The sequence below is a fragment of the Triturus cristatus genome, chromosome 1_2 (assembly GCF_964204655.1).
Source record: "Triturus cristatus chromosome 1_2, aTriCri1.1, whole genome shotgun sequence".
NCBI classification, from domain to species: Eukaryota; Metazoa; Chordata; class Amphibia; order Caudata; family Salamandridae; genus Triturus; species Triturus cristatus.
Genome location: NC_140580.1, coordinates 1,190,782,996 through 1,190,808,209, shown reverse-complemented (window position 1 = coordinate 1,190,808,209; position 25,214 = coordinate 1,190,782,996). Strand labels below are relative to the sequence as shown.

The following is a 25,214-nucleotide window of genomic DNA, read 5'->3' as shown; positions in this document are numbered from 1 at the left end:
TGTGTGGTGTCCATTTGTAGTGTTGTCACTTGATTACTGTATGTGTTCACAAATGCTTTACACACTGCCTCTGAGATAAGCCTGTCTGCTCGTGCCAAGCTACCAAGGGGGTGAGCAGGGGTTATTTTAGGAGTGTACCGCTTTGCCCTGACTAGAGTCGAGGGTCCCTATTTGTCACAAGTGCATACCTTTGCCAACTAGAAACCCCCAAGTCTAACAGTGATGGTGACGGACAGTGCATGTTGTGCATCTGTGATGGTGATGGACAGTGCATGTTGTGCATCAGTGATGGTGATGGACAGTGCGTGTTGTGCATCAGTGATGGCCATGGACAGTGCGTGTTGTGCATCAGTGATGGCCACGGACAGTGCGTGTCGTGCATCAGTGATGGCCACGGACAGTGCGTGTGATGGAGCAGTGAGGGCCATGGACAGTGTGTGTTGTGCAGCAGTGATGGCCATGGACAGTGCGTGTTGTGCAGCAGTGATGGCCATGGACAGTGCGTGTTGTGCAGCAGTGATGGCCACGGACAGTGCGTGTTGTGCAGCAGTGAGGGCCACGGACAGTGCGTGTTGTGCAGCAGTGAGGGCGACGGACAGTGCGTGTTGTGCAGCAGCGAGGGCCACGGACATTGCATGCTGTGCAGCAGTGATGGCCACGGACAGTGCATGTTGTGGAGCAGTGAGGGCCACGGACAGTGCGTGTTGTGCAGCAGTGAGGGCCACGGGCAGTGCGTGTTGTTCAGCAGTGGTGGCCACGGGCAGGGTGCATGTCCACTCTTACTGACTCCACACCCACGTCTGTCCCCTCCTTCACTCTCTCTTTTCTCGTTCCTGCTCAGCTCTGGACAGACGGACATCGAGGTGCTCAGTGACCCTGAGTGCGCCCTGCAGGAGGACCAGGTGCTGCTGATTCTACAGAGCCGGGGCCAGCGGCGGTGGAGCATCAACTCCCGGCACCCCTTGCGCGTCATGGTAGGACGAGGGGCCCCTTGGGGTTACACTGATCTCATGATCCGTTGATGGGCCCCTACACCCTCACCTATATACAGAGGCTTGTCTAAGGCCCCTCCAATAGGAAAGCTGGTGTCCTCTACATCTGCCAGGGACACAGGTGTAGGTGTCACCAGGGGACCCTCTGATGGGGCCACAGATGTAGGTGTCACCAGGGGGCACTCTGATGGGGCCAGAGATGTAGGTGTCCCCAGGGTCCCCTCTGACGGGGCCACAGTTGGAAGGAGATAGGACGGTGGTCTCCACGTCTGACGACGCTACAGGTGTAGGTGTCACCAGGGGACCCTCTGACGGGTCCACAGATGTAGGTGTCACCAGGGGACCATCTGACAGGGCCACAGATGTAGGTGTTTCCAGGGCCCCTCTGAAGGGGCCACAGATGTAGGTGTTCCCAGGAGACCCTCTGATGGGGCCACAGATGTAGGTGTTACCAGAGGCCCCTCTGGCGGGGCCACAGATATAGGTGTCCCCAGTGGACCATCTGACTGGGCCACAGATGTAGGTGTCATCAGGGGACCCTCTGATGGGGCCACAGATGTAGGTGTCCCCAGGGGACCCTTTGAAGGGCCAAAGTTGTAGGAGTTCCCAGGGGCCCCTCTGAAGGGGCCACAGATGTATGTGTCACCAGGGGACCCTCTGCAGGGCCACAGATGTAGGTGTTCCCAGGAGACCGTCTGGAGGGGCCACAGATGTAGACGTCCCCAGGGGACCCTCTGACAGGGCCACAGATGTAGGTGTTCCCAGGGGGCCCTTTGAAGGTGCCACAGATGTAGGTGTCACAAGGGGACCCTCTGACAGGGCCACAGATGTAGGTATTCCCATGGGCCCCTCTGACAGGGCCACAGATGTAGGTGTTCCCATGGGCCCCTCTGACGGGGCCACAGATGTAGGTGTTCCCATGGGCCCCTCTGACAGGGCCACAGATGTAGGTGTTCCCATGGGCCCCTCTGACGGGGCCACAGATGTAGGTGTTCCCATGGGCCCCTCTGACGGGGCCACAGATGTAGGTGTCCCCAGAGAACCCTCTGACGAGGCCACAGCTGGAAGGAGACAGGACAGCCGGTGGCTGCAGCCCCGAGGCACCTCTGACCGGGCCACAGATGTAGGTGTCCCCAGGCGACCCTCTGACAGGGCCACTGCATATGCCTATATGCAGGGTCCCTTTCCTAGCACCCTAGGAGGTCACTAAATCCTAGGTGCCTTAGCAGGGCCTATGGTATTGCTCTGTACCGTAGGTGCTGTATTTAGGGGTAATCTAACATGTGCAAGAGGTCATTATTTGAGGGTCCCTCTGATGGGGTCGCAGAGGGTGACTGTATGCAGGGTCCCTCTGATGCGGTCACAGGGGGTGACTGTATGCAGGGTCCCTCTGATGGGGTCAGTGGGGTGACTGTATGCAGGGTCCCTCTGATGGGGTCACAGGGGGTGACCATATGCAGGGTCCCTCTGATGGGGTCACAGGGGGTGACCGTATGCAGGGTCCCTCTGAGGGGGTCACAGGGGGTGACCATATGCAGGGTCCCTCTGACGGGGTCACAGGGGTGACTGTATGCAGGGTCCCTCTAAAGGGGTCGCAGTTGGTGACCGTATGCAGGGTCCCTTTGATGGGGTCTCAAGGGTGACCGTATGCAGGGTCCATCTGAGGGGGTCACAGGAGGTGACCGTATGCAGGGTCCCTCTGATGGGGTCACAGGGGGTGACTGTATGCAGGGTCCCTCTGAGGGGGTCACAGGGGGTGACTGTATGCAGGGTCCCTCTGAGGGGGTCACAGGGGGTGACTGTATGGAGGTTCCCCCTGAGGGGGTCACAGGGGGTGACCGTATGCAGGGTCCCTCTGAGGGGGTCACAGGGGGTGACTGTATGCAGGGTCCCTCTGAGGGGGTCACAGGGGGTGACTGTATGCAGGTTCCCTCTGAGGGGGTCACAGGGGGTGACCGTAAGCAGGGTCCCTCTGAGGGGTCACAGGGAGTGACTATATGCAGGGCCCATTCAGACTGGGAGGTGTTTCATAGGAACCTCTCATGAGCTGCTGCTTTTACTGTTGTTTTTCCTTGGTAAAGTGTTTGATGATCTGTAAAGATTAATTGGTCCTTTTATGTTTCTCCTGCCCCATCTCTCTGTTCCTTTACTACTTCTTCTGTCCTCTCTCCCTCTGTTGCCTTCTCTTCCTCTTTTTCTCTATTCTGCCCACTCTCTCTCCCTCTCTCTGTTCCTTCACTACTTCTTTGTCCCTCTCTCTTTGTCTCCTTTTCTTCCTCTCCTCTCTCTTTTGCCCCTCGGTGCCTCGCCCCTTCCTTTCATTTGCCCTCTTTCCTGGCGGGCCTGCCTTCAGACTCAGCCGCCTGCAGTGTCCTGGGTTCGTACAAGTCCTCAGACCATCAGCCAGGATGAGGGTCAGGTGCTGCCCTCCCCGGAGCAGGTCACCCTCTGGGCCCAGGAGAAGGGCTTCGACAAGATGTGGTTCACTCGGATGCCCTCAGTGCGGAGGATCACAATCCGGCTGCAGATCTGCCGTGAGTACTGGGCAGGAGGACAGGGAGGCGGGGCCAGGACAGGGAGTGGGCAGGACCAAGCGGGCAGGAGGCAGAGCCAGGACAGAGAGGCGGGGCCAGGACAGGGAAGCGGGGCCAGGAAAGGGAGCAGCAGGACCGAGCGGGCAGGAGGCAGAGCCAGGACAGAGAGGCGGGGCCAGGACAGGGAGCGGGCAGGAGGCAGAGCCAGGACAGAGAGGCAGGGCCCGGACAGGGAGCGGGCAGGATGCAGAGCCAGGACAGGAGGCAGGGCCAGGACAGGGTGGTGGGGCCAGGAAAGGGAGCGGGCAGGACCGAGCGGGCAGGAGGGAGAGCCAGGACAAAGAGGCGAGGCTAGGACAGGGAGCGGGCAGGACAGGAAGCAGGCAGGAGGCGATGCCAGTACAGGGAGAGGGCAGGAGGTCAAATGTGCTTAGAAACTTGGCTGAGGCCAAAGTATCTATTAGCTCATCTGCCCTGGGGATGGGATGGGCATCAGTCCTAGTGACTGCATTGAAACCCCTGTAGTCTACACAAAACCTCATCTCTCTTTTCCCACCACTGGTGTGAGGTTTTGGTACCAAGACTACTGGACTAGCCCAAGGGCTAACTGAGGGTTCAATCGCACCCAAATCCAACATCTTTTGGACTTTTGTCCTTATACAGTCCCTGACATGGTCAGGTTGCCTGTAGATTTTATTCTTCACAGGCAGACTGTCCCCAGTGTCCACTTCATGAGTCACCAGGTGGTCTGACTTGGAGTCCGAGAAATCATACGTCTGAACTGGCTGAAATGTTTTCTGCAGTCAGTTTGCTGCTGAGCAGTGAGGCTGTCTGCCAAGGCTACGCCATCAACTGACCCATCATCAGGGTTCTGAGAAAGCCGGTCAAGTAGGTAACCTCCCCTTTCTGTTCAACAATATTATGAGGGCCACTCCATTTGTCCTTGAGGGCTGCTGGGGCCACAGGCTCCAACCCCCATCCTTTCTGTCCTGGCTGGTAAACAGTCAGTACAGCCTTTTGGTCATGCCAGGCTTTTTGCAGTTCCTGGCTAGCCTCAAGGTTTTTGTTTGCCTTTTTCATGTACTCAGCAATCCTGGAGTGGACACCAAGTACATAGTCCACTATGTCTTGCTTTGGGGGCTTGAGAGGTAACTCCCATCCTTCCTTCACCAAACACAATAGACCCCTGATAGGGTGACCAAACAAAAGTTCAAATGGGCTGTAGCCAACCCCCTTTTGTGGCACCTCCCTGGATGCAAACAAAAGGCAGGGCAAGAAAATGTCCCATCTTCGCCTGAGCTTTTCTGGGAGCCCTTTAATCACGCCCTTTAAGGTTTTGTTGAACCTTTCAACCAAACCATTGCATTGTGGGTTAGAGGGTGTGGTGAACTTGTAAGTCACTCCGCACTCCGTCCACATTGCTCTTCAGTAACTAGACATAAAGTTGGTACCTCTGTCTGATACTACCTCCGTAAGGAAACCCACTCTTGAGAAAATTCCCAACAAGGCTCTTGCCACCACAGATGCTGTAGTGGTCCTCAGGGCAATAGCTTCTGGGTACCTGGTAGCATGATCCTCTACCACCAGGATAAATCTGTGCCCAGATGTTTGGGGATCCATAGGACCAACAATGTCAATCCCCACCCTTTCAAAGGGCACCCCCACCACAGGTAGTGGTATTAGGGGGGCCTTTGTTGTGCCACCTGCTTTGCCATTGACTTGGCAGGTTACACAGGAGCGACAAAACTCCTTTGTGTCTTCAGACATGTGGGGCCAGTGAAAGTTAGGGACAAGGCTGTCCCAAGTCTTGTTCTGGCCCAGGTGACCTGCTGAACGGATATCATGAGCTAGGGTCAATAGGAAGCCCCTGAACTTCAGAGGTATAACCAACCTCCTGGTGACACCAGGCTTGGGGTCTCTACACCCTGAGTACAGGAGTCCATCATCCCAATACACCATATGGGTACCACTAGCACTCCCGGCAGCCTCAGCAGCAGCTTGCTGTGTGAGGGGTTCAAGAGAGGGGCAGCTCTGCTGCTCCTGGCTCAGATCTGCCCTGGAAGGGGCCCCTGTCCCCAAGAACTCAACCTGATCAGGCTCAAGCTCCTCTGGGACAGTTCTTTCTTCAGGACTGTGATCATCTCCCTCAAGAGAAAGATCCTCCTTCTGAGTCAGGGGAGAAGGTTCTACCTTAACCCTTCTGCTCCTCCTCTTGGATGGCACTTGGTCCATTGTTCCAGAATCCAAGGCCTGTTCAGTTTCAGACATTTTGGCCTGTGACCTGGTCACAGCAAACACATCTGCAGGGGTGCCCAGCATTTCTGCATGAGTCCTGAGCTCTACTTCTGCCCCAGCTGAAGTCTCTAGATCATTGCCAAGCAAGCATTCGACTGGTAGGTCTGCACTCACCACAACCTTCTTAAGGCCAGTTACCCTTCCCCAGGAGAAGTTAACAACTGCCAGAGAATGGTCTGTTCTGACGTTGCTAGCATTGGTCACTTGGTACATTTCACCAAGTATAATCTGCCCAGGACCCACAAGATCTTTTGTCACCATTGTGACACTTGCTCCTGTGTCCCTGAATGCCAAAGCCTGTACTCCATTGATTAAAGGCTGTTACCTGTACTTGCCCAAGTTACTGGGACTCCCAGAGGGGGTCATATCCATGCCCCCATCACAGACAAGAACAGCATGAGTGGTTTCTCTGACTAGGCCAGAGCCCAACTCAGTATCCAGGGTCAACCCTACTAAACCCTTGGTTTGTGTACTCCCAACACCAATTGTAACTGCATTAGGGGGAGCAGGTGCCTTAGGGGCATTGGTGGGGGCTGGAGTATTGTCTTTGGACTTGGTGAAATCACTGCTCCAGTGTGTCTTTTGCTCACAGACTTTGCACCATGGTTTCTTTTGGCCTTTCCCTTTGTTAGACTGTGAATCCACACCTGAAGAAGATTTTTGGGGCCCTTGTGAAATCTTCTGGTCTTTACCCTTGTCCTTACCCTTGTCAGAGTTCTTAGAATCTTGCTTCTTATGGTCACCACCTTGGTTCTGTACTTTCTGCCTCACCCTGGTTCTGACCCATTTGTCTGCCTTCTTTCCCAATTTTTGGGGAGAGGTCAGATCAGAGTCTACCAGGTACTGGTGCAACAGCTGATTTTGACAGTTAAGAATCTGCTCCCTCATTATCAGATTGTACAATCCTGTGAAGTCACACACTTTACTGCCCAATAACCAACCTTCCAGAGCCTTAGCAGCACAGTCCACAAAGTCCACCCAGTCTTCATTTTGTGCCTTTTGGGTATTTCTGAACTTTAACCTGTATTGTTCAGTGGCTAGGCCAAACCTATCTATTAGTGCTCTTTTCAAGACCTGGTAATCATCAGCATCCTCTTCTCTTACAGTGAGGAGCTTATCTCTACCTTTGTCTGCAAAGGAGAGCCATAAGATTGCTGCCCACTGACCTTGAGGCACCTTCTGTACTTTACAGGCCCTCTCCAAGGCAGTTTACCATTTGTGGATGTCATCCCCACTCTGGTAGGGAGGGACAATCTTACTTAGGTTTCTATGGTCATAAGACCTCTCCCTATCGCTAGGGAAATTGCTGCCACCAAGGGACTCTAGTCCCTCCTTTTTACTAGCTCTGTAGAGCTCCAGGGTTTCCCTATCTAAAGCCATCTGCTGCTTTCTGAGGTTGAACTTGTCTTGCTCATACTTCAGCAGTCTCTCTTTCCTCTCCTGTGAGGTTTCCCTCCCTCTGTGAGAAGAAATAGAGGTCCCTACAGATGAGGTAGACTGGACAGACTCCCTTGAGAGAGAGATATCCCTTCTAACCCTACTTTCAACTCTTCCTGGAGGGACAAAGAGGGGAGCATTGGGCTCTTCCTCATCATCCTCATCCAGGGGAGCTGGGTTCACCAGATCCTGATCATTGTCATCTGTCTGGTCAGCAGCAGAGGTTGGGCCAGGGAGAGTTCCACCCCTAGGTCCACTCTCAACTGCTGCCCCACCCACTCTGCCTACCCCTTCAGGCCCACTAGGCCCTGTGATATCATCCAGCTTAAGTATCTTTATGAGATGCAGGGTGGTTGGGCTTTTGCCTGTCTTCAGCTTCCTAATGGAACATAAGGCACTAAGCTGAGCAAAGGTGAGATCCTCATATCTATAGGGAAGGAGCTCACTGGTTCCTGGTAGGAACCCACTGGTTCCTGGCTGGTTAGACATTACTAATGTGGTGTTGTGTATTGCACTACCTACACTAGTGTGGCCTACTAAACTCTCTTGAGTTGTAGAAAGGCTGTGCTAAGCCCTTGACACACAACTCTAAGTTCAGTAGAACTTACTGTAGCTAAGCTTGATATTATATGTACCTCAGGTACCTTTAGTGGTTTTCAGTTGATCAATTCAATTTAGATTATCTGGTAAAACAATAGCAAGCTGGAATCCCATACGCTGCACACCAATGTGAGAATTTGGCCTGGTATATGCTGTCCACTAGTTATAGTGGGCACCTTGTACCAGTCCAAACAACCCCTTATGGTGATAGGTTAAAGACAACCTTTATTGAAAGCTATCCTAGTGTAGCTATGTAGAGCAGCCTTCAGACTAAGTCTTGAAGGAATGTAAAGCAGCTTGTTTTACCAGTCTATAATCTCTTGAATGACCAAATGAAAGGACAACCGCACCAGGTATATATTCAAAATATATGTATTTAAGATCAACACACCCCTCTAGTCTATGAGGCTGGAGTTCGAAATACTTAAGTTACAAGTCAGTATTCAACAGTAATAGCACAAATACATGTTTGGGCCCTATGGGCATACCAAACCATATACGAATAAAGTGGTATAAGAACCACGACTGAACTAGACACAAGGCCTAGAGCCTTTAGAAGCGTTTGGGCCCCAAGGAACCACCCAATGTAGTGACATAGGGGATCCACGGGGGACGCGTGCAGTGTTAGAACACAGGCGCGAATCACCGTTGACTTATATGGGGAAAGTCGCGGTTGGAAAATTACAAGTTAAGGACACTTAGAGGACGACTGCAAGCAAACCCTTTTGGACTTAGAGGTGTCTAGGGCCAACACCCACGGGAACACCGGAGTACTCGAGTTACCTCACCCAGGGAAGCCGGGTGCATAGGTGTCTTTTGGTGTCGGGTCGCGACGTAGTTTTCAATGGAAGCTGGCAAAGAAGTGCTGCTGCCGTGAAGAGGAGAAGTGTCCGAAGAGATCCAAGCCTGGATCGAGGATGGAAGGAACCTGAAAGCAGAGGGGACAGAGTCTGGGTCACTTGCCAGTGACCAGGGGAACGATAGTCCAATGCCCACGGATGTCGGGTGCTTCAAGTGAGTTGACGGGTGTCTTGACTCTTCAGCCATGAGGTCCAGGAGGCATCGATGACGACCACAAGCTGGATTCGAGCTGTCCCACGAAGACTGTCAAGTGCTGCGGTGTCGGCGACCAGAATGGACCCAACAAGTCTTGGCAAGTCAGGTGGAATTGGAAGAAAGACGTCGGTGCAGACCAGCAAGGTCTGAGGGACTCACCCAGCGAGGGTAAATCAGGGCACATCTGCAGCAACGAGGAAAGCCCAAGCAGAAGAGGAGTTGCCTTCGTGGAGACCCACTAGCCAACGAGCTAGCGATCGCGAAGGCGCCTCAAGCAGTCGCACTGGAAACTCGTGAAGTGGAGGCCAGAGATCTTCGGTGCTGTAGGCGCTCAAGACTGGGGCTACTCGGAGCCCAAAGCACAACTTCGAGGAAGACCAAGAAGATGATGTACCGGCAAAAGTTCACGATGTCCAGGGGTCACGGTTCCATGTCACCCACGATAGCCACGGGCCTCAGCTTTGCTGTGGACTCAGGGTAACCTCGGGGAAGTCTGGAAATCCACCTCTGTTGATGCGAAGACTTTGGCATCCAGCGGGAGCTTCAGAGTTGCAGACCGGACAGTTGCTTCTTTGGTGCATGCCAAGCAGGGGAGTCAGTCCTTGACCCCAAGGGAGATTTCTTCCGTCTTCTAGTCGAAATAGAAAGTCGAAGGTCCAGGATATATCTTGCAGAGTTTTGTCCAGGGTAATCTAAAGTCTCAAGGACTGGGTTCCTATACTTATACTAAGATAAGGGTTTGGACATACTCTGGGGACCCACCTATGGGAGGGTTTGGAAAGAGGGGTGGTTACACCCATTTCCTTTGTCCAGTTTTGCACCAGAGCAGGGGAAGGTAGCCCCTGCAACCGGTTTGAACTGGACTATGCACAGAGACACCAAGGGTGCCCCAGTACAGGACTTCAAAGCACCAGAGAGTGCTCCTGCGCACCCCCAATACACATCTGCCTGTATGGGGAGGTGGTTACACCTCCCTGTGACAGGAAACCTATTGTCCAGGCCTCCCCTGCCGGAGTTTCGGTCAGCAGCAGGAGGCCAGACCCGTGTCTGTGACAGTGGCATCCATTTTGTGATGCCAGGGCTCTAGAAAGTTTTTACCGGTTAGATCAGTGTGTACATGTCTCTCCCTCTAGAAGGGTGGAATGCTACCCCTGCTGCCAGAACTGGTGGGGGAGTAGTATTCCAAAGCGCTTGACACCAAACACGACATGTTTCCGTGCAGCCAGTCCAAAGTTAGCATTTACCGCGAGGTTATAATGCACTTAAGAGTATATGGTCAGGCTGCACCACAAACAGCATCAGAGGAGGTACTCCGAACACTGCAGGGGGGCCCTGCTCATGCAGGGGCACCCTCTCACATAAAAACCAAGCACACTGCCTTCAGGATTCTTAAGGCCTGCCATAGGAGTGACTTATAGGTTTTATATGTGTGTGCAATGATAGTGATATAGGTAGCCTATACCACTGTAAGGGGTGCAAGCACACCCTTACCCAGGCTGCAGTAGCAGACCTGTGGTTCCATTTTGGAGTGCTTCCCAGGGGTGGCATAATACTTGCTTCAGCCCCTGGTAGGCCTCTGAGGTACCTATGCCCTAGGTACATAGAAAACCATATACTAGGGGTTTATAAGGCACTCCAGAATCCAATTAGATGTGTATCTAATGTACATGCTAAGCATTTTACAGAGAAAGCAGACAGACTGGGACCCTGAATAGCAGGATCCCAGCCAGACTAAGTCATAAACCAGGAAAACACCAGGCAAACAGTGGGGGCAACCATATAGTCAATTTCCACCTTCCTACACTAGGCCTGTAGTGTTACAATGGAAAGCTGCTGAGGGCCTTCTTATGGAGAAGCTGATTTCCTTGCTGTGTGACTGATAGGCAGATCTCTTATTGGGTTGTTGTGTGGTTGATCTGCGGGTCTGTCATTGTCTTGGTGTGTGGTTGATCTGCAGGTCTCTCGCTGCCTTGCTGTGTGGTTGAACGGCAGGTCTCTCATTTCCTTGTTGTGTGGTTGATCTGCGGGTCTGTCATTGTCTTGTTGTGTGGTTGATCTGCAGGTCTCTCGCTGCTTTGCTGTGTGGATGATCGGCAGGTCTCTCATTGTCTTGCTCTGGAGTTAATTTGCGGGTCTGTAATTGTCTTGCTGTGTGACTGATCTGGCAGTCTCTCATTGCCTTGCTGTGTGGTTGATTGGCTGGTCTCACATTGTCTTGCTGTGTGGTTGATTGGCAGGTCTCTCATTGCCTTGTTGTGTGGGTAATTTGTGGGTTTGTTATTGGCTTGCTGTGTGATTGATCTGCAGGTCTCTAATTGGGTTGCTGTGGAGGTGATTTGCAGGTCTGTAATTGTCTTGCTGTGGGTTTGATCTGGCGGTCTCTCATTGCCTTGCTGTGTGACTGAGCTGCAGATCTCTCATTGGGCTGCTGTCTTGTTGATTTGCTGGTCTGTCATTGTCTTACGGTGTGATTCATCTGGTGGTCTCTCATTGCCTTGCTGTGTAACTGATCTGCAGATCTCTCATTGGGTTTCTGTGTGGTTGATTTGCCGGACAGTCATTGTCTTGCTGTGTGATTGATCTGGCGGTCTCTCATTGCCTTGCTGTGTGACTGATCTGCATATCTCTCATTGCCTTGCTGTGTTGTTGATTTGCGGGTCTTCTTTGTCTAGCTGTGTGATTGATCTGGCGGTCTCTCATTGCCTTGCTGTGTGACTGATGTGCATATCTCTCATTGCCTTGCTGTGTTGTTGATTTGCGGGTCTTCTTTGTCTAGCTGTGTGATTGATCTGGCGGTCTCTCATTGCCTTGCTGTATGACTGATGTGCATATCTCTCATTGCCTTGCTGTGTTGTTGATTTGCGGGTCTTCTTTGTCTTGCTGTGTGACTGATCTGGCGGTCTCTCATTGCCTTGCTGTGTGGTTGATTGGCTGGTCTCACATTGTCTTGCTGTGTGATTAATTGGCAGGTCTCTCATTGCCTTGCTGTGTGGGTAATTTGTGGGTTTGTTATTGGCTTGCTGTGTGATTGATCTGCAGGTCTCTAATTGGGTTGCTGTGGAGGTGATTTGCAGGTCTGTAATTGTCTTGCTGTGGGTTTGATCTGGCGGTCTCTCATTGCCTTGCTGTGTGACTGAGCTGCAGATCTCTCATTGGGCTGCTGTGTGGTTGATTTGCCGGACAGTCATTGTCTTGCTGTGTGATTGATCTGGCGGTCTCTCATTGCCTTGCTGTGTGACTGATCTGCATATCTCTCATTGCCTTGCTGTGTTGTTGATTTGCGGGTTCTTCTTTGTCTTGCTGTGTGACTGATCTGGCGGTCTCTCATTGCCTTGCTGTGTGGTTGATTGGCTGGTCTCACATTGTCTTGCTGTGTGGTTGATTGGCAGGTCTCTCATTGCCTTGCTGTGTGGGTAATTTTTGGGTTTGTTATTGGCTTGCTGTGTGATTGATCTGCAGGTCTCTAATTGGGTTGCTGTGGAGGTGATTTGCAGGTCTGTAATTGTCTTGCTGTGGGTTTGATCTGGCGGTCTCTCATTACCTTGCTGTGTGACTGAGCTGCAGATCTCTCATTGGGCTGCTGTCTTGTTGATTTGCTAGTCTGTCATTGTCTTATGGTGTGATTCATCTGGTGCTCTCTCATTACCTTGCTGTGTAACTGATCTGCAGATCTCTCATTGGGTTGCTGTGTGGTTGATTTGCCGGACAGTCATTGTCTTGCTGTGTGATTGATCTGGCGGTCTCTCATTGCCTTGCTGTGTGACTGATCTGCATATCTCTCATTGCCTTGCTGTGTTGTTGATTTGCGGGTCTTCTTTGTCTAGCTGTGTGATTGATCTGGCGGTCTCTCATTGCCTTGCTGTGTGACTGATGTGCATATCTCTCATTGCCTTGCTGTGTTGTTGATTTGCGGGTCTTCTTTGTCTAGCTGTGTGATTGATCTGGCGGTCTCTCATTGCCTTGCTGTGTGACTGATCTGCATATCTCTCATTGCCTTGCTGTGTTGTTGATTTGCGGGTCTTCTTTGTCTTGCTGTGTGACTGATCTGGCGGTCTCTCATTGCCTTGCTGTGTGGTTGATTGGCTGGTCTCACATTGTCTTGCTGTGTGGTTGATTGGCAGGTCTCTCATTGCCTTGCTGTGTGGGTAATTTGTGGGTTTGTTATTGGCTTGCTGTGTGATTGATCTGCAGGTCTCTAATTGGGTTGCTGTGGAGGTGATTTGCAGGTCTGTAATTGTCTTGCTGTGGGTTTGATCTGGCGGTTTCTCATTGCCTTGCTGTGTGACTGAGCTGCAGATCTCTCATTGGGCTGCTGTCTTGTTGATTTGCTGGTCTGTCGTTGTCTTATGGTGTGATTCATCTGGTGGTCTCTCATTGCCTTGCTGTGTAACTGATCTGCAGATCTCTCATTGCCTTGCTGTGTGGTTGATTTGCCGGACAGTCATTGTCTTGCTGTGTGATTGATCTGGCGGTCTCTCATTGCCTTGCTGTGTGACTGATCTGCATATCTCTCATTGCCTTGCTGTGTTGTTGATTTGCGGGTCTTCTTTGTCTAGCTGCGTGATTGATCTGGCGGTCTCTCATTGCCTTGCTGTGTGACTGATCTGCATATCTCTCATTGCCTTGCTGTGTTGTTGATTTGCGGGACTTCTTTGTCTTGCTGTGTGACTGATCTGGCGGTCTCTCATTGCCTTGCTGTGTGGTTGATTGGCTGGTCTCACATTGTCTTGCTGTGTGGTTGATTGGCAGGTCTCTCATTGCCTTGCTGTGTGGGTAATTTGTGGGTTTGTTATTGGCTTGCTGTGTGATTGATCTGCAGGTCTCTAATTGGGTTGCTGTGGAGGTGATTTGCAGGTCTGTAATTGTCTTGCTGTGGGTTTGATCTGGCGGTCTCTCATTGCCTTGCTGTGTGACTGAGCTGCAGATCTCTCATTGGGATTCTGTCTTGTTGATTTGCTGGTCTGTCATTGTCTTATGGTGTGATTCATCTGGTGGTCTCTCATTGCCTTGCTGTGTAACTGGTCTGCAGATCTCTCATTGGGTTGCTGTGTGGTTGATTTGCCGGACAGTCATTGTCTTGCTGTGTGATTGATCTGGCGGTCTCTCATTGCCTTGCTGTGTGACTGATCTGCATATCTCTCATTGCCTTGCTGTGTTGTTGATTTGCGGGTCTTCTTTGTCTTGCTGTGTGACTGAGCTGGCGGTCTCTCATTGCCTTGCTGTGTGGTTGATTGGCTGGGGTCACATTGTCTTGCTGTGTGGTTGATTGGCAGGTCTCTCATTGCCTTGCTGTGTGGGTAATTTGTGGGTTTGTTATTGGCTTGCTGTGTGATTGATCTGCAGGTCTCTAATTGGGTTGCTGTGGAGGTGATTTGCAGGTCTGTAATTTTCTTCTTTGTTTAGCTGTGTGATTGATCTGGCGGTCTCTCATTGCCTTGCTGTGTGACTGATCTGCATATCTTTCATTGCCTTTGTGTGTTGTTGATTTGCGGGTCTTCTTTGTCTTGCTGTGTGACTGAGCTGGCGGTCTCTCATTGCCTTGCTGTGTGGTTGATTGGCTGGGGTCACATTGTCTTGCTGTGTGGTTGATTGGCAGGTCTCTCATTGCCTTGCTGTGTGGGTAATTTGTGGGTTTGTTATTGGCTTGCTGTGTGATTGATCTGCAGGTCTCTAATTGGGTTGCTGTGGAGGTGATTTGCAGGTCTGTAATTTTCTTGCTGTGGGTTTGATCTGGCGGTCTCTCATTGTCTTGCTGTGTGACTGAGCTGCAGATCTCTCATTGGGCTGCTGTCTTGTTGATTTGCTGGTCTGTCATTGTCTTATGGTGTGATTCATCTGGTGGTCTCTCATTGCCTTGCAGTGTAACTGATCTGCAGATCTCTCATTGGGTTGCTGTGTGGTTGATTTGCCGGACAGTCATTGTCTTGCTGTGTGATTGATCTGGCGGTCTCTCATTGCCTTGCTGTGTGACTGATCTGCATATCTCTCATTGCCTAGCTGTGTTGTTGATTTGCGGGTCTTCTTTGTCTTGCTGTGTGATTGATCTGGCGGTCTCTCATTGCCTTTCTGTGTGACTGATCTGCATATCTCTCATTGCCTTGCTGTGTTGTTGATTTGCGGGTCTTCTTTGTCTTGCTGTGTGATTGATTTACCGGTCTGTCTTTGTCTTGCTGTGTTGTTGATTTGCAGGTCTCACGCTGCTTTGCTGTATGGTTGGTTTGCGGGCTATCATTGCCTTGCTGTGTGGTTGATTTGTGGGCTATCATTGCTTGCTGTGTAATTGATTGGCAGGTCACTCACTGTCTTGTTGTGTGGTTGATTTGCGGCTCTGTCATTGTCTCGCTGTGTGATTGATCTGGTGGTCTGTCATTGCCTTGCTGTGTGACTGATAGGCAGATCTCTTATTGGGTTGCTGTGTGGTTGATTTGTGGGTCTATGAAGCTGGGTCTGGTGGCTCAGTGGACTAATGCATCCATTGCAGGGGCCAGTGTTCTACCTCATGGTCACAGGTTCAAATCCTGGCGGGGCCACTCAGCCTTTCATCCATCTGAGGTCGATAAAATGAGTACCATTGAGTTGGGTAACAATGAACATCTGTTATTCAGTGCCAAGAGACCTCTGGGTGAACGTGCGCTTTAAAAATACACATGTTAATTTATGTCTGTCATTGTCTTGCCGTGTGGTTGTTCTGCAGGTCTCTCGCTGCCTTGCTGTGTGGTTGATCTGCGCTCTATCATTGCCTTGCTGTGTGGTCAATCAGCAGGTCTCTCATTTCCTTGTTGTGTGGTTGATTGGCAGTTCTCTCATTGCCTTGCTGTGTGGTTAATTTGCGGGTCTGTAATTGTCTTGCTGTGTGATTGATCTGCAGGTCTCTCGCTGCCTTGCTGTGTGGATGATCTGCAGATCTCTAATTGCCTTGCTGTTTTGTTGATTTGTGGGTCTGTCATTGTCTTGTTGTGTGATTGATCTGGCGGTCTCTCATTGCTTTGCTGTGTGACTGATCTGCAGATCTTTCATTGCCTTGCTGTGGGACTGATCTGCAGATATCTCAGTGGGTTGCTGTCTTGTTGCTTTGCGGGTCTGTCATTGTCTTACTGTGTGATTGATCTGTAGATCTCTCATTGCCTTGCTGTGTTGTGGATTTGCGGGTCTGTCATTGTCTTGCTGTGTGATTGATCTGCTGATCTCTCATTGGGTTGCTGTGTGGTTTATTTGGGGGTCTCTCTTTGCCTTGCTGTGTAATTGATGCGAAGATCTCTCATTAGGTTGCTGTGTGGTTGATTTGCGGGTCTCTCATTGCCTTGTTGTGTGACTGATCTGCAGATTTCTCATTGGGTTGCTGTGTGAGTTATTTGAGGGTCTGTCATTGCCTTGCTGTGTGGTTTATTTGCTGGATATCATTGCTTGCTGTGTGGTTGATTGGCCGGTCTGTCATTGCCTTGCTGTGTGGTTGATCGGCCGGTCTGTCATTGCCTTGCTGTGTGGTTGATTTGTGGGTCTGTCATTGGCTTGCTATGTGATTGATCTGCAGGTCCCTCGCTGCCTTACTATGTGGTTGATTGGCAGGTTTCCCATTGCCTTGCTGTGTGGTTGATTTGTGGGTCTTCTTTGTCTTGCTATGTGGTTGATTGACAGGACTCGCATTGCCTTGCTTTATGGTTGATTTGTGGTTCTTTCATTGCCTTGCTGTGTGATGATCTGCAGGTCTCTCGCTGCCTTGCTGTGTGGTTGATCTGCGCTCTATCATTGCCTTGCTGTGTGGTCAATCAGCAGGTCTCTCATTTCCTTGTTGTGTGGTTGATTGGCAGTTCTCTCATTGCCTTGCTGTGTGGTTAATTTGCGGGTCTGTAATTGTCTTGCTGTGTGATTGATCTGCAGGTCTCTCGCTGCCTTGCTGTGTGGATGATCTGCAGATCTCTAATTGCCTTGCTGTTTTGTTGATTTGTGGGTCTGTCATTGTCTTGTTGTGTGATTGATCTGGCGGTCTCTCATTGCTTTGCTGTGTGACTGATCTGCAGATCTTTCATTGCCTTGCTGTGGGACTGATCTGCAGATATCTCAGTGGGTTGCTGTCTTGTTGCTTTGCGGGTCTGTCATTGTCTTACTGTGTGATTGATCTGTAGATCTCTCATTGCCTTGCTATGTTGTTGATTTGCGGGTCTGTCATTGTCTTGCTGTGTGATTGATCTGCTGATCTCTCATTGGGTTGCTGTGTGGTTTATTTGGGGGTCTCTCTTTGCCTTGCTGTGTAATTGATGCGAAGATCTCTCATTAGGTTGCTGTGTGGTTGATTTGCGGGTCTCTCATTGCCTTGTTGTGTGACTGATCTGCAGATTTCTCATTGGGTTGCTGTGTGAGTTATTTGAGGGTCTGTCATTGCCTTGCTGTGTGGTTTATTTGCTGGATATCATTGCTTGCTGTGTGGTTGATTGGCCGGTCTGTCATTGCCTTGCTGTGTGGTTGATCGGCCGGTCTGTCATTGCCTTGCTGTATGGTTGATTTGTGGGTCTGTCATTGGCTTGCTATGTGATTGATCTGCAGGTCCCTCGCTGCCTTACTATGTGGTTGATTGGCAGGTTTCCCATTGCCTTGCTGTGTGGTTGATTTGTGGGTCTTCTTTGTCTTGCTATGTGGTTGATTGACAGGACTCGCATTGCCTTGCTTTATGGTTGATTTGTGGTTCTTTCATTGCCTTGCTGTGTGATGATCTGCAGGTCTCTCGCTGCCTTGCTGTGTGGTTGATTTGGGGGCTATCATTATTTGCCATGTGGTTAACTGGCAGGTCTCTCAATCCCTTGCTGTGTGATTGATGTCTGGGTCTATAATTTTTCTTCCTTTAGAGGTCAAGACATGACCTCTTGCTTATCTTGCTTCCACAGAGAGTCAGGTGCCAGTGACGGTGGCGGATGTTGGCACCACTGTGCCCTCCGTGGAGGACCTGCCCACGACGCTCAATGAACAGATCACACAGATCTTAAATCTGGTGAACCCCTGGAGATGTACCAGTGACTACCTGTCCATCAGCCTGACTAAAGCATACCTACAGGTAAGGGGCCACTTGGGTGCGTTAGTCAGACCACCGGGGGTAAGGGCTGAGGCCATTGGTGTGGTGGCTGTGTGCGAACCGAGCGAGGTCCAGGTCCGAGCAAGCAGTCCAGACTTCACTGGTCGAGAGCCACCATGGGGAGCTGCCTCAGTTCAAAGGTTAGTGAACCTCGCGGGCCACCCAGCAGCACAGTTCCAAGCTCTGGTGGACCACTTATGGTGGCAGCGATGGTTGCTGACTTGGCGGATGAGAGGAGATACCGCTGTCCAGTCAACCTGTGTGATGCTCTTGTCGGAAAGGTGCCTTCACAAACAGACAAGTATAACAGTAGCTGGGGGGGCTTGCATCATAGAGTGCAGACAGGGTGGGCAGCAGGTTGCATTAGAAGTGCAGCTTGTAGAATGCAGGGTGGGGCCACATCCAACGGTGCTAGGATCCCGGAGTACAGTTACTGCTGTCCAGGACCCGGGGACTACCAGGGTCTGGCAGTGGCTCCACTTTTTATCTGTCTTTTCTCATCTGCTGCTGGTGCTTGCTTGGCGACTGTGCACCCACAAAAGAACTGGGGAGCACTGGCCAGGACTGATGCCTGGGAGGGACTACCGAGCAATGCGCAGTGAGATGAGGGTTTCTGAAGGTTGATGAGTCCAGACAAGGAAGCCGGAAGTAAGCTTAATATTAATGTGTGTGATGGGGCAAGTGAGGTTCCCAGAGGATTATGGTACAGTCACAGACCCCTTATCGTCCAGTTCCTAAAGTGGAGGGGGGTGAGCCCATCGTTGAAGCCTTGCTGGATTGCACCTGGATCAGGCTGGAGGACAAACATCCAGTGAAGCAACCAGGGCTAGGATCATACATGTCACATGTACTCAGTAAAGGGCCAGAGGGCGTCGTGGCAAAATCATGCGAGGTGCTGCCAATGAGAGTCAGTGAGGATAGTGCCACTGGTTAGTTTAGAAGCATGGACAGAGAGAGGGACACAGAATCGAGTGGGAAACTGGGGGTATTTTAAAAGAGCCTGAATTAAAGATCCCAAAATCTGGACAGGAAGAAGCAGAAACCAGTGGGATCCAGCAGAGAGTGGGGTGAGATGGTTTACAGGGACAGAAGGCTCAATAACGAAGGTAAGATCCGGTTCAGGAAGGGGAAATGTACACGCTCCTGTGGGGCAACTTGTTCCTCAATGTGTTATATGTAAAACGTTCCATCGCCCACCAGGGTATCCTGGTGTATTTGGAAAGTGTTCCATCGCCCGCCAGGGTATCCTGGTGTATTTGTAAAGCGTTCCATTGCCCGCCAGGCTATCCTGGTGTATTTGTAAAGCATTCCATTGCCCGCCAGGGTATCCTGGTGTATTTGTAAAGCATTCCATTGCCCGCCAGGGTATCCTGGTGTATTTGTACAGCGTGGAAAGGCAGGGAGTTCCAGGTCTTGGTGGTGAGGTAGGGAAAGAATCTTCTTCCGGTCCTGGTCTTATGGATCTGAGGGTCGGTGGCCAGAGGGAGTTGGGAGGAGCGGAGATGTCTGGTGGGTATGTGGAATGAGAGCCGGTGGTTCAGAAATGCTGGTCTGGCATCATGGAGGGCTTTGTAGACGTGTGTGAGGAGTTCGAACGTGACTCTTCTTTTGACTAGGAGCCAGTGGAGTTCTCGCAGGTGTTCGGAAATGTGGCTGTGGTGGGGGATGTTGAGGACCAGTCTGGCTGCACGTTCTGAACGTTCTGCAGTTTCCTGAGCAGTTTCTGGATGACGCCTGCGTAGAGTGTGTTGCCGTAGTCGTCTGCTGCTGATGAGTGCATGGGTGACCGTCTTTCTGGCCTCAGTGGGGATCCATCTGAAGGTCTTTTGAAGGAGGCAAAGAGTGTGGAAGCATGATGCGGAGACAGTGTTGATCTGGTGGTTCATCACGAGCGAGCAGTTCAGTGTGATACAGAGGTTGTGTGCATTGTCAGCTTACTAACGCCGCGGACACTTGGAGTTTTCCTAAGTAGAGGTGTTGGCTCCCAGGATGAGGATTTCGGTCTTGTCCGAGTTGACTTTGAGGCAGCTGTTTCTCATCTAGGAAGCAACGGCCTTCATCCCGTTGTGGAAGTTGTTTTTGGCAATTCGGGGCTTGTTGGTGAGAGAGCGGATCAGCGGGGTTTAGTCAGCGTAGGAGACGATGTTGAGTCCCTGGTTCCTGGCTATGGCTGTGAGTGGGCCACATAGACGTTGAAGAGGGTGAGGCTCAGTGATGAGCCCTGGGGAACTCAGCAGCCAATCTCCATGGGGTAGTCTGACCTGTTGTGTTCTACTGGTGAGAAAAGAATGAATCCAGACCAGGGTTTTGTCATGGATACTGGGATATTGGAGTCTGGTGCTTAGGGTAGGGTAGGAGACGTTGTCGAAGGTGGCTGAGAGGTCCAGGAGGATGAGGGCTGCTGTTTCTCCCCAGTCGAGGAGGGAGCGGATGCCATCGGTGGCAGCGAGGAGGGCTGTCTCGGTGTTGGGGTTGCTTCCGAAGCCAGATTAAGAGGAGTCCAGGACGTGGTTGCCTTCGATGAACTCGGAGAGTTGGGCGTTGATGGCGGTGAGCAGCCAAAATATCGAAACTAAAATATCTACCTACACAAATATCGAGTTTTAAATATCGAAGGGACAGAATATCGATGTCAATAATATCTATGGACAGAATATCGATCCTAAGGTAAGTATTTTAATATCGATGTTAGTAATATCGAAGTTAGTAATATCGACATCAAATATATCGATTTTACTAATATTGATGTTACTAATATCGATATTTATATTATTGTTATGTATTTTATTATGTATTTAATATGTATGTGTTATATGTTTTTAGTTAATTGTTCTACTGGTTTTAACATATATGTATACAATTTTTATATGTTAACAATGGTTTTTTAAGTCAATTTTGTGTTTTAGTACCGTAGCGGGTTGTGGGTTTATAGGGGAATAGGGTGGGAAGTAATTTAATTATATGGAATTAATTATACATTTTTAGGAATTATAAATTAATTTTAATTAATTTTTGCGTTTAAGTTCTGTAGCGGGTTGTGGGTTTATAGGGGAATAGGGTGGGAAGTAATTTAATTATATGGAATTAATTATACATTTTTAGGAATTATAAATTGATTTTAAGAAATTTTTGCGTTTAAGTTCTGTAGCGGGTTGTGAGTGTATAGGGGAATAGGGTGGGAAGTAATTTAATTGTAATTAATTAATAATTTATTTTCATTTATTGGTATTGATAATTATATTATTGTTAATTAAGTATTAATTGGTAATTAATTTTTATTAATTGGCAATTAGTTTTAATTAGTTGATGAATTGATAATTATGTTAAGTGTATTATTTTATTAGTGGAGTGTGTCGTGCGTTTATAGGGGAATAGTGTTGGAAGTAATTGAAATCTAATTAAGTAATTATTAAATTAGTTGTTGGGTATTGATAATTAATTAATTGGACAGTAATTATTAATTGGTAAATATATTAAATTATAATATTTTGGTTATGAAAAATAATTATTTGTTTATTAATCATTAATTGTGAATTAAATATAATTAAATATTATGCATTGATATTTCTAATTAATATATTAATAAGTAATTATTAATTGGTAATTAATGTGTAATATTTATTATTTTTGCGTATGAAAAATATTTAATAGTTCAATATTTTTTAATTGGTAATTAATGTTTCATAATTATTATTTTGCGGTATATATTTTTTTAAATGGTTAAATATATTTTAATTGGTATTTACTTTTTAATAACTCATATGTTTTTGGTTATGAAAAATATTGTATCGTTTAATATTTATTATTTGGTAATTAATATTTATTAATTATTATTTATTGGTATTTATTATTAATGTATTGTTAATTAATTATTCTTTGGTAGATATGTTTGTAATAATTATTTATTGGTATTTGTAAACAATTTTGAGTTATTTAATAATTAAATCACTAATTATTTTAAATAATTATTTTATTTATAACTATGTTATTTTTAACTTCTACGCTATCCAACACTTTCCCTACTGTTGCACCCTCTGGAGTTGGAATAGTAAATGTTATCCCTACGCTATCCAACACTTTCCTTACTGTTGCGCTCTCTGGAGTGGGAATAGTAATTTTTACCCCTACGCTATCCAACACTTTCCCTTCTGTTGCACTCTTTGGAGTTGGAATAGTAATTTTTACCCCTTCGCTATCCAACACTTTCCTTACTGTTGCACTCTGTGGAGTTGGAATAGTAATTTTTACCCCTACACTATCCAACACGTTCCCTACTGTTGCACTCTCTGGAGTGGGAATAGTAATTTTTACCCCTACGCTATCCAACACTTTCCCTACTGTTGCACTCTCTGGAGTTGGAATAGTAATTTTTACCCTTACACTATCCAACACTTTCCCTACTGTTGCACTCTCTGGAGTTGGAATAGTAATTTGTACCCCTACGCTATCCAACACTTTCCCTACTGTTGCACTCTCTGGAGTTGGAATAGTAATTTGTACCCCTACGCTATCCAACACTTTCCCTACTGTTGCACTCTTTGGAGTGGGAATAGTAATTTTTTCCCCTTCGCTATCCAACATTTTCCCTACTGTTGCACTCTCTGGAGTTGGAATAGTAATTTTTACCCTACACTATCCAACACTTTCCCTACTGTTGCACTCTCTGGAGTGGGAATAGTAATTTTTACCCCTACGCTATCCAACACTTTCCCTACTGTTCCACCCTCTGGAGTTGGAATAGTAAATGTTATCCCTACGCTATCCAACACTTTCCTTACTGTTGCGCTCTCTGGAGTGGGAATAGTAATTTTTACCCCTACGCTATCCAACACTTTCCCTTCTGTTGCACTCTTTGGAGTTGGAATAGTAATTTTTACCCCTTCGCTATCCAACACTTTCCTTACTGTTGCACTCTGTGGAGTTGGAATAGTAATTTTTACCCCTACACTATCCAACACGTTCCCTACTGTTGCACTCTCTGGAGTGGGAATAGTAATTTTTACCCCTACGCTATCCAACACTTTCCCTACTGTTGCACTCTCTGGAGTTGGAATAGTAATTTTTACCCTTACACTATCCAACACTTTCCCTACTGTTGCACTCTCTGGAGTTGGAATAGTAATTTGTACCCCTACGCTATCCAACACTTTCCCTACTGTTGCACTCTCTGGAGTTGGAATAGTAATTTGTACCCCTACGCTATCCAACACTTTCCCTACTGTTGCACTCTTTGGAGTGGGAATAGTAATTTTTTCCCCTTCGCTATCCAACATTTTCCCTACTGTTGCACTCTCTGGAGTTGGAATAGTAATTTTTACCCTACACTATCCAACACTTTCCCTACTGTTGCACTCTCTGGAGTGGGAATAGTAATTTTTACCCCTACGCTATCCAACACTTTCCCTACTGTTCCACTCTGTGGAGTTGGAATAGTAATTTTTACCCCTACGCTATCCAACACTTTCCCTACTGTTGCACTCTCTGGAGTGGGAATAGTAATTTTTACCCCTACGCTATCCAACACTTTCCCTACTGTTGCACTCTCTGGAGTGGGAATAGTAATTTTTACCCCTACGCTATCCAACACTTTCCCTACTGTTGCACTCTGTGGAGTGGGAATAGTAATTTTTACCCCTACGCTATCCAACACTTTCCCTACTGTTGCACTCTCTGGAGTTGGAATAGTATTTTTTACCCTTCCGCTATCCAACACTTTCCCTACTGTTGCACTCTCTGGAGTGGGAATAGTAATTTTTACCCCTACGCTATCCAACACTTTCCCTATTGTTACACTCCCTGGAGTGGAAATAGTAATTTTTAGCTCTACGCTATCCAACATTTTCTTTACTGTTTTTTTTTGGAGCTGGAGTAGTAGTTTTATTGTCGGTGCTATTTAATATTTTTTGGATTATTTTAGTTAATGTAATATATAATTAATTTTAACAATATTCAAATTAAATATAATTTTTTAAATGTGTTATATATAATTATTTAATTTTTATTCATGTTATTGTTTTATGTGTATGATGTATTTGTAATTTATAATAATTTCTAACAAGTTATAAGTTATTAAAATAATTATTACAATTTATATTAAGTAAGTATATATATTATATATTATATGTATATGTTTAATTAATGTTTTATTACATTATATATATTAATTATTAATTTTAAACATTATAACATATATTTAATTATGTTTATTTTATTTATAAGTATTATTTGGTTTATTTTACATATTTTTTTTTAACTAAAAAATACTTTATATTTTTAATAACGATATTTTTGACATTCTATATTTTATTTTCGATATTTTTGTACTTACCATGTTGTAGATAGGATCTCGATATTCTTGTCATCGATATTTTTGTGTCGATATTTTTGTAGGTCGATTTTCTGTCCGTCGATATTCTGTCAGACATTCTACGATGGCCTTCTCGATGACCGTGGCCGGGAAGGGGAGCAGGGAGATCCGTCTGAAGTTCTTCAGGTCTATAGGGTCAACTGATGGTTTCTTCAGCAGGGGGTTGATCTTGCCAGTCTCGATAGAGCAGTTGATGGTGCTGCGTCATTCGGGGGCGATGGAGGTGGCGGCTCTGTGGAAGATGTGGTGAGGGCAGGGGTCCAAGTGTGCTCCGGAGTGAATGCTCTTCATGGTCTTGAGAGTACCGCCCATGGTGAGAGGGGTCCAGTTGAGATGGATCTGTTGGGGGGCGTCGTTGTCACGTGTGGTGGTGGCAGGAGTGATGGGCAGGTCTTGTGTGTTGAAACTGTTGTAGATCTGCATGTTTTGGTGGAAGTAGATGTCTAGTTTGTTCCAGGGGTCTTGGGAGGGACTTCTGTGGTCTTGCTGTTGGGTTTGGTGAACTCCTTGATGTGGAAGGTGGCAGTGATCCTGGTGTATAAGTAAAGCTCTCAATCACCCGCCTGCGCATCCTGGTATATTTGTAAAGCGCTGTATTGCCTACCGGGGTATCCTGGTGTATTTGGAAAATGATATATCACCTGCCAGGCTATCCTGGTGTATTTGTGAAGCGCTCTATCACCCGTGAGGGTATCCTGGTGGATTTGTAAAGCGCTCTATTGCCCGTGACGATATCTTGGTGTATGTGTAAGGCACTTTATCTCCAGCCCAGGTATCCTGCTGTATTTGTAAAGCGCTCTACCACCCGCCAGGCTATCCTGGAGGATTAGTAGAGCACTCTATTGCCTTCCTGGGTATCCTGGTCGATT

General features: G+C 48.1%; 1 protein-coding gene across 1 annotated transcript in view; it reads left to right on the top strand.

The window, feature by feature from the left end:
• Positions 1-25,214, top strand: part of ENG (endoglin) — a 379,947-nt gene that overhangs the window by 182,471 nt on the left and 172,262 nt on the right. The window contains exons 6-8 of the mRNA XM_085614141.1: positions 842-974; positions 3,346-3,526; positions 17,794-17,960. Coding sequence (XP_085470267.1) covers positions 842-974; positions 3,346-3,526; positions 17,794-17,960 — 481 coding nt within the window. The remainder of the gene's footprint in view (positions 1-841; positions 975-3,345; positions 3,527-17,793; positions 17,961-25,214) is intronic.